The sequence below is a fragment of the Hibiscus syriacus genome, unplaced genomic scaffold (assembly GCF_006381635.1).
Source record: "Hibiscus syriacus cultivar Baekdansim isolate YM2019G1 unplaced genomic scaffold, ASM638163v2 tig00116971_pilon, whole genome shotgun sequence".
Classification (NCBI taxonomy): Eukaryota; Viridiplantae; Streptophyta; class Magnoliopsida; order Malvales; family Malvaceae; genus Hibiscus; species Hibiscus syriacus.
In genome coordinates, this window is record NW_024063495.1 from 3283391 (window position 1) to 3293125 (window position 9735).

General features: G+C 36.5%; 2 protein-coding genes across 4 annotated transcripts; both read right to left on the reverse strand.

Moving 5' to 3' along the window:
* Positions 1 to 3515: 3515 nt before the first annotated feature.
* Positions 3516 to 5097, reverse strand: LOC120192133 (probable xyloglucan galactosyltransferase GT14). Its single transcript, XM_039194967.1, has one exon. It carries the CDS (start codon positions 5095 to 5097, stop codon positions 3538 to 3540), a length of 1560 nt encoding a protein of 519 aa, XP_039050898.1. The 3' UTR covers positions 3516 to 3537.
* Positions 5098 to 7392: 2295 nt separating this feature from the next.
* Positions 7393 to 9315, reverse strand: LOC120191724 (protein TRIGALACTOSYLDIACYLGLYCEROL 1, chloroplastic-like). Of its 3 annotated transcripts, none has more exons than XM_039194641.1 (3): positions 9278 to 9315; positions 8595 to 8660; positions 7393 to 8492 (listed from the first exon to the last, which is right to left on the reverse strand). In XM_039194641.1, the coding sequence occupies exons 2-3, from the start codon at positions 8639 to 8641 to the stop codon at positions 7487 to 7489; spliced, it is 1053 nt and encodes a 350-aa protein (XP_039050572.1). In that variant the 5' UTR covers positions 8642 to 8660; positions 9278 to 9315; the 3' UTR covers positions 7393 to 7486. The 3 variants fall into 3 exon arrangements, with proteins under 3 accessions (XP_039050572.1, XP_039050574.1, XP_039050571.1); XM_039194643.1 differs by lacking the exon at positions 9278 to 9315 and adding an exon at positions 9134 to 9247 and having other exon boundaries at positions 8595 to 8657; XM_039194640.1 differs by lacking the exon at positions 9278 to 9315 and adding an exon at positions 9134 to 9247 and having other exon boundaries at positions 7394 to 8492; positions 8595 to 8691.
* Between the last annotated feature and the right edge of the window lie 420 nt (positions 9316 to 9735).

The following is a 9735-nucleotide window of genomic DNA, read 5'->3' on the forward strand; positions in this document are numbered from 1 at the left end:
GACTTAAATCGAAAGTGCCGATGTTTTATTTCGTTCTTCTTATTCACCTTCATTTCTTTCTTCTTCATCCTCTTATACAAAATTCTTGATATTTTTTTTTGACACTTTGAGATAGAAGCAACCAATCATGATGATGCACAACCAAAATAATCAGCAATGCAACACCATGCAGCACACCATATTACAAGTAGTAGATGAAACAAAGTCAATCCTAGTAACGATCCATTTGTTTCCAACCAGCAGTGTATAACAGAATAATAATATCATTGAAGCATTTAGCCAAACACATTGGAGGCGCATTTGTTTGTAATGGCATTTTGCGAACTGCTGAAGACCATATGAAGTGCTTTGCTTTCTGATGGTACCTCTCAAACACTGGAGCATGGAGACCAGCTTTGCCTTGCATCAAGAACTTGGTGACGAGGGTCTGAACCCTAGCGTACTCGACGTCCCATCCGAACTCGATCATGGCCCAGCCGGTTCCACCCATAGAGTCACCATTCTTTCCAAGATAGTTCAAGTAGTAGTCATTGTTACTAGCTTGGTACAACCATGCAGCAGCCCACAACAACTCATCATTGTAGCCACTGACGGATCGGTAGTACTTTTGAGCAACTGTGATGCTTCTGTCGTATTTGCCTCTGTATTTATCAGCAAATTCAAATAGCTGATAAGCGTGTCGAAGAAGCTCGGTGAAATACGTTGGGTTGGAGCAGCGGAAGACGATTGAGGCGGCAGCCATGGCTGCGGCGGTCTCACCGGCTAGATCCGACCCTGGGTTGCTTGGGTCAATCTTGTAAGCATGACGATCGGAGGTCATGTCCTCTGGTCTTTGACAACAATAGTGGTCACTGTTTCCATCTCCACCTCTCCATAAAGAACGTAAGGTTCAGGGTGAGCTTTACCGTCATTCAAGCCGGAATTAGCTCTCCATGAGACTCTCTGGTCACGAGGAAAATACCCAGATCTTTAACCTTCAAAGAAGAGAAAGCTCTTACTTATAGCTTGGTTATAGTCATACCCACCAAATGCGAAAGGAAGACACAGTATTAAAAGCAGAGGAGCCATTGAAATGAGCTCTTCTCCATGTATTTACAGTAAGACACTAAAACAAGTTTCAATCTCAACGAAAATAGGGGGAAAACAAATCTGTTTTCTACATCATCTGTACACAATAAGAGAAGGAAGAAAGTGAGAGTAAAGTAACTCAATCGTTGGCGCAACAGTGGAAGTGAAAAACGGCACCAGAATCTTTTAGCGAATAATACTATGTGAGAAAGTAACCATGGAATCAACAAACGTGGAAGGAAGAAATGTAAAGAGAGATGACAGAAATTTTCTATTAAATATTGAATACTGTCTCAACCTCATACAAAGATATGATTTATATAACTCAAGTAACCAATAAATCATAACAAATTAATAACAAAGTCCTAACTAAAAATAAATACTAACTAATCTTTATTAACATTCTAATATTCTAATATAACCTGACTTGGACTTGTAACATTCGATGTTATGCGGTTGTCATAAAAGCTGGTCACCATGTTGTGGTGAGATGAGGCTGCCTAAAATTTGCCCTGATGCATTGGTTTCTATGGTTCCTCTTGTGTGTTAAGAACAATAACCGCATGATCAGAATTGATAGAGGATTAAGAGATCATTGATGCATTTGGAAACATGGCCCGCCATCTTTAGGAGGCCACAAACCTATCAAGTCGCTCACAATGCCAACTGCCATGTGAACAACCATCCTCTTGGAGGTTTTAAATCCCAAAGGTCATTCCTTCTTAGTGCTTCTCCAACATTATTCATTTCCACCCATGGTCTTCTCCGGCCACCAGCTTTCTCATTGGGCAAAAGGATCTCGGTGAAATCTCCACCCATCAGCCACGAAAGTTCAGAGTAGTCCGTGTTCAGTCCAAACGTTCCCAGCTCTCCCATTTCTTATTTCGAGCACACATGCTATAGAAACCGATAAATCGGAAGTGTTCATTTGTCCCTTGAACATTGTGCATCTTGGAAGAGCCTAAAAGTTCCACCTTAATATCATCCTTCCACATAAAAATCAGTTCAGTACTAGCATGGTTCCATTCCACAACAATGCTTCCACTCATTCCCATGTTCACTCTTAATTTCTCTGCTTTGGTCTTCATAAGACGAAATTCACACCCGAACACCAACCGAGGATCTTTAGAGGATATCAACCTCTTTAGTTCACGAACTGTTGACAGGTTTCTAAGCCGGCGACAGTTTCATCCGAGTCTGCGGCTCCTACTTGTTTGTTCTAGACATTTTCCGTGCGTGACTTTTTGGGAGTCAAATTATGAGCCATTTCATTTTTCTCCAGTGAAGCCCTCTTGATACTTCTTTTGTTTCCCCCCAGTTTTGTCTCTCGGTTCACCATAAGAGATAGGAACAATCGTGTTGTCCCCTGCTGACTCTTCCCTAATGCTTAGCTCTTGCTCGCCAACTTCTTGTATAAGATCTTTATGTTTCTTCTCCGGTTCATTTTCCACGATCAAAATTCCTTTTCTTCGTGCATCCCTTTTTTCCACGATCACAATCGAGAACCTGTAGTTAATTTGTTCATTCTGATTACCAATCATTAATCAAGTTAGTTACTTCAATACCATGGCTGCATTCTTCTGCTAGATAAGCTAAAAAAAGGGATATGCAAAAGGCTATTGCTGAACCTGTTGAAGCTATTGTTAGAAGAAAGAAGAAATGGAAACAAAGATGGGGAGAATTAAGCTAGGAACCTAAGGCCTAGAAGTGTCGGCTCGAGGTCTAGGTTGCATGACCATGTCAGCCTTCTATGGTCCAACCAAGCCCGAACCAGATATGATCAACCTTATCTACCATACCATCAACAGTGGAGTCACTTTCCTTGACATTTCTGATGCTTATGGTCCACACACTAATGAAATCCTTCTGGGAAAGGCCTTGAGATTGGATATAAGGGAACCAGTAGAATTGGCTACTAAATTCAGTGCTTGTTTTGTTGATCGTAAAAGGGTAATCAGTGGTGACCCTGCTTATGCAAGGGGTTGCTTTCCTCGTGGCCTAAACTGGTGGAAACTTTTTCAGATGGTGACTTCAGGAAGGTTCGTTCAATCCAGTAACATTTCCGATGAATTTCCAGAAATAAATTGTTTATGTTAAATGCTTAGGCATATCAAATTGAACATATTTGTGTTGGACTCTTACTCATGTCGAACACTTGCACCTGAGTCTGATCCAAAGTTCTAAGTAGGGATATCTTGATTTTCTGCTACATGTTTCTAAATTGCTTTCTTTCAGTGATAACTCACATATATCTATCCATTTCTGCAGATACTTCCGAGGTTCCAACCCGAAAACCTCGACCACAACAAACACATTGATATTAAGTACGGATGATTCAAGAAAAATGAAGAGTCGAAGCAATATAATATATCATATATTGACTTAACCAAATCTATTTTATACAAACAGAAATTTCAATCAAAGAAAAGAAAAATAAACAATTGGTTTTTGCACATTCTTCTTTGTTCTTTAGAAGAGTGGCTCCAGTGGTTGATCTCCCACAATTCCAGATAATTTCGATTTCCATTGATTCCCAGCAGCAAACTCAACACTTGGATCCTTTCCTTCTCTGGTAATTTCCCCAACTTTGTTCACTCTTTCAAGAACTCTTTTCACTGCAATGTCAATGGCATCCTCGTATCTCTCGAATCTTGATTTCGGATTTGCATATATCACCTTGGGGATCAATTTCACAACTTCTTTTCTCATTGCTTTTATTCGATGTTCCGAATACCTCGAAAGTGCTCTATCGATGCTCACATTGCCGGTTTTGATGTCGATTTCGGGGATGTAGACAGAGTATTTAGTATAATTCTTAGGGAAGTACCATATGTATTGTGCATAGGCCGAATACGGATGGAAGAAAACTGGTATACACCCGGAGATAATCGAATCGAAAGTCGAGCGCCGAGTGTACGAATCCCCCGGGGGCTGTAAGCAAAATTTGCAGTCCCTAAACACTTTGATCACTTCAACTGGTGTGTTACATTTGTTTCCCTCAGCCTTACAATCAAGAAACCTGCATGTTTGGTTTGCCGATAAACATTGATTGATGATCTCACCCCGGATCGAGTCCTTCATGGTCGGGCGCGGTGCACCGGCAAAACAGAACAGGTGCCGTCTTTTTCGAGCTCGGACTCGTTTTTGCCAACGAATCACATCAATGTCGCTCGACGGATGGAAGTAAGTCGGATAGGGTACGGCGAATTCATTGCTCCATGAACTTGATTCTATAGACAACACTGTAATGTTCATAAATTCAGGCAAGTTCATAAGCCTACTACCCCAGTCGGATTCGTTATCGATTCGTCGCCGGAAATCCCAAGCAATCCTCCCGGCAACAAAGAAATGATCTCGACCGAACATCCGATTCCATTCGCGTTGTTTACGAAGCCAATGGACAATACCGAATGCCGAAGAGTCTCGGACCGACACATTATAGCCCCATAGGTAACGTCCCACGTCGAGGCCGGCGTAAAAGGGTATGTAAACAGCGGAAGCCATTGATGAATCATTGGTCAAGCATTCATATTGCTTAATCCTTTGATGGAAGATGAGTTCCAACATGAACTGGTTCGTTTCGAACCAGTTTTTTTCCGACAAGACACCTTGGGGTGTCTCAACTTTTGGACCAAACCCAGAATTCATCAACGACGGACACATATTAAACCACTTCACAAGGTTCCGACAATCCTCCAGCACATCAACGTTGAATCTCCGAGGAAGACGATGAACATATATGTATTTTCCTGAACATGGATCAGTTACATTATTAACTATAGTTAATGAAACATTATTTTCCGGGAAAGGAAAATTCTGGGAATCTGGGATTTCAGAAGGTTCATCAATGGCGGCAAGCTGGTTAGCTTTCTGGGTTTTCTCGGAATAAAAGGAGACTCCACTGTTGGAGCTATAAAGAACTGAATAATCAAAGCAAAACAACAAGAAGCAAAAAACAAAGGAAAGAAGAACAGTAAACCAGAACTGGTTATGGCAGTGGCCTCCATTAATGATAAGTTTCTTCTCCATGCTTTTGAGAAAATTCTGAAACGAAAGAAATCAATGGAGACTGAGGAAGAGAATGAGGAATCATATGGGGATTTGGGTTGAAAAACAAGGAAAGAAGAAACTGACAAAGCTATTTAATAAGTACAGGGAAGCCATTAAAATGCAGAGGAATATTAATGGAAAGACTGCTTCTGTTTATGGAAAGTTCTAATTCCAAACATGCAAATCCCACGTTTCCTTTTATTACACATTACAAAGTTATTAAGGTTTATTATGTTTCCATTTTTGTCTTTACGAAGGATACGTAGTAGGATCGGTTTAACTAAAAATTAACTATATAAATAAATTCAATATATTTAATTAAAATATTTTTTTATCAAATGATTAATTTAATAGATTTTATGAATTTATATTAGATATGATTACTGATTAGATCCAATCGAGTTTTCAGTATTCATTTAAAAGACTTTCAACTATTCAACAATAAATATTTAAATATTCTTACGACGTCATACTCGAACACATGATTTCTAGAGATAACAAATATATTTTTAATCACTGGAGTCATTTGTTCATGCAATTTTCAGTTAAAGTTATTTTGACTCGAATAATATATTTTATTATCCGTCTCAAAATTTTGATTTGACTTATAGAGATAAAAACTCATCTTTGACCCAACTCAATAAGAATATTTTTATTATAGTAATTATCCTTAAATATATAAAAAATTATAAAATAGTATCTTAAATAAAAAATTTCATTCTAAATTATAATTTAACCTCACACAACTCTATTCAAATTTAAATTTCAAAATAAAATCTTAATTCTATAAAGTCGGATTTAACATTTGACGATCCCTAACCTATATAATTTAGAAACTATAGTATTAAATTAAAATGATTTTTCATAAAAAAAATTATAAAATATTTAAATTGTATTAAAATTGTACTCGTCGTTAAAGATAAGTTACATGGCTGACCACCATATTTTATGGATCTAAATCACTTGGGATCTATGCCTTTTTTAATTTATAAATAAATAAATAAATAAATTGTTCTTTTAACAATTTTCTTAAATCTGTTGCTTTATATTAACTCCTGTAATGCCATAAAGTTGATTTTTTTAGTTAAATAATATTATTTAATTGATATATAAAGTCAACTAAATATCGAAATAATATTTATTATTATTTTTTTAATAAATTCTATAGTTAATTATAATTTTATTTAGAAGAGAGGGGAACGAGGATTCTAAAGGAAAGAAGGAGAGTGCTCCAAATGAGTACCAAATGTGATTGCTCAAATAATATTTATTATTTTTTTTTTTTATAAATTCTACAGTTAATTCTAATTCTATTTAGAAGAGAGGGGAATGAGGATTCTAAAGGAAAGAAAGAGAGTGCTCCAAATGAGTACCAAATGTGCTTGCTCAAATAATATTTATTATTGATTAGATGTGTCACGTAAAACAAAGATATACCATATTAATTGTATCTTTATCATGTGTGATACGCTCGATTGGCCACAACAAAATTTTTTATTTGATTTAATAAAAATGTATTCACTAAGCATATTTCTTTTTAAAAAATTAAATAAAATTGTGTTCTTTTACCAATTTTATAAGTTTTTTCATTATTTTTTTTTTCATTTTCCGAATTTATATGATTTTTTAGTTTGTGTTTTGATTTCGACTAATAAAATAATAAATAATTAAAATAATAACAAAATTTAAATCAAATAAAAAAAATGAATCAACTATGACATCTACATGAATCAGTTCTCCAACATTATCTACAAGTACGATTGTATTCATCATTTGACTAACACAATCATCAATATTTTTGTATACTGATAGAGTAAATTCATTCATTGATGCGTTTTAATTGTACAACGATACATGATATGTAGAAAATAATGATTTCATAGGTATTTGGTCAACAATTCCGTCGTGGAATGGGACATGTAAAAATCTAAAAGATGGTATCAATATATATGACATAATTGAGTGTACTTGTGGAGTGGTAAGAAATGACATCCATATGCATTATATATTTGTACTGTTGATCCCACAACACTAACATTTCCGTGTGTTTGTTCCCTCCGTCATAGTTGGCCTAGGAATAGACTGTACAAACCTAAATTGTCGAAACTTGAATATCATTCAACAATTGTACAAGAGACAACATATGTTTAATATTACACTCATAACAATCATCACTTATTCATTAAGATCGTTTAACTCAAACACGTTAAACTAATTTCTAATCCATCATTTGTGATTACTTTTTATGACAATAATTTGATTGGTCCACAAAAACTTATGACCACAAGTGCCTTTTTATATTCCAAAAACAAATTAGCCACAAAAAGCTACCGTTCACATGTAGATCGCAACAAAATGACCAGCATCATTATACACAATTCTTCAAAGAATCTCCAGCCCATTGGAAGAAGCAATACGAGAGTGCAAAATCCGCCATGAAAATACCGACTAGAGAGATAACCACGGCAGAAGTCGTTGACTCACCAACACCTTTGGCTCCTCCCATGGTGGTGACTCCCCAAGCACAGCTCACTATCGATATAACCATACCGAAAACCTGAGACTTGATCATTGCACTAATTATATCCCACGAACGTAAAGCCCTTTGCGCTGAATCTAAGATGATATTAATGCTGATCCCGTAAACACTATCGGCCAGAAGGGCACTTGATGCCATCCCGATTGTGAAACACATCAGAGTCAAAAATGGTAAAGCTAGAGAGGTAGCGATAACACGGGGTGTGACCAAGTAATCAACGGGGTTTGATCCAAGAACTCTCAGAGTGTCGGTTTGCTCTGAAACCTGCATTGTTCCTAATTCCGCAGCAAATGCACTCCCGATTCGTCCAGCAACCACAATCGATGTAACCACAGGACCTAACTCCCTTGAGAATGCTAAGGCCAATACCCCACCAATTGATCGGTTCAAACCCAATCGGGTAAATTCTCTAACGAACTGAATGGTGAAGGCCATCCCGACAAATGCGGAGGTTAGAAGACAAACCCCGACTGATTTTGGTCCAACTCTCTCCAGTTGTTGGAGAGTATTCCTCCAGTGGACCTTACCTTTTAAAGTCCGAATAATAACCTGCCCTGCGAGGACAATAACAGATAATCCTCTCCATAAAAACATCGGAGGAGACCATCCACTGAAGAATGTCTCTGGTTCAGAAGGGGGTGCATTGTTCATATTGTGCTCTTCTTCTAGCAAAGGGGCATATGCATAGCCGTCATTGGTGCTGGAAATCACAAACAACCTAGTTTTACGGATTGGTGTAAGATATCGTATACTCTGATCTCTTCGGGTGAAGCCAATTTGCCTTGAACACCAACCTCCTAGTTTAACCGATCCATGATATTTAGTAGAGCTCCTTCTACAATAGGTTTAAAGATATCAAATCTCACAGATAAAGCATCAGCCATAATTCCATTATGAATCGATCGTCGGTGAAATTAGAAGACAGAAAGAGAAAGACCTGCTCTGAAAGTAATATATCGGATGAAGTTGATAAGCTGTTCGCATATTTGCCTCGTCGTCCCTGAACTTCGACCATAAGATTGTTCGAGTAAGACCTTAAAGTTAGAAGTTAGATCATCGCATGAATCGAATTCCAATCAGAAAAAAGAATACACAAAAATATATTTTTTTTCTCGTTTTTTCCTTTACTGAAAATGAAATTTCACCCAAAATCATCAATAATAGATTTGCTTTTCGACTTTACACCAATGAAAACATGAACATTGTAAACTGGTGTTGAATTCAATAACTAAATAAGCTAAATCTGTAAGGTTTTTCATTTTTCCAAAAATCTGAATTTAAGTGCGTCTAGTTTGAGATTAAATCGGAAAGAAACCCTAAAAAGTTCATCTTAACAGCTCCAAGAAAACACTCAAATTTAGTACAACTGCAAAGAAAAACGCAAGTTAGCGGAATACCCAAAAGCATCAAATAAAGGATTATCTCAAGAACAGTTCAAAATTCCACTACCCAATTACTCCAAACAGGTAAATTTACCTCAAGAACAAAATCCCAAGCTCATTTTTGCTAAATAAAACAATCTTCAAGTGGCAGAGTCCCAAAAGAGGGAAGCAGATTGATCCCTAAAAATCAAGAAAACAAAATGAAAATTCGCAGGAAAGAACAGATGCAAAATACATCTGATTGAAGAGAGAGTAAACAATCGCGATGGAGTTTGGCGGCTTTTGCAATGAGCACGCTCTTCAATGCACGGAAATAATAAGAAAGGAAAAATTACAAACATGGTGAATAATGTTTGAGTAAAAATTTTTTAATATTAAAATTTCAAAATTAACGAACTAATCAATAACATTATCAATTTATATATCTAAAACGTACCTAAGGCTAATCACTTTATTAATTTTAAAACATAAAATTGAAACATATGTTTAGTATAATACTTTATTTTATTTATAGTAAAGAGTTTAAATATATAATCAAAAAATCAATTGGTTTAGTAAGATAAGACACTAAATTCCTTAAACAAGTTAGAGATTTGAACATTGGCGTTTGTGAATAGATCAACATGAATTGGAGGGTCGTCATTGCTTCTGCAAAACTCGATCTAGATTAGTCGATCAATAAATCAGATACCAATG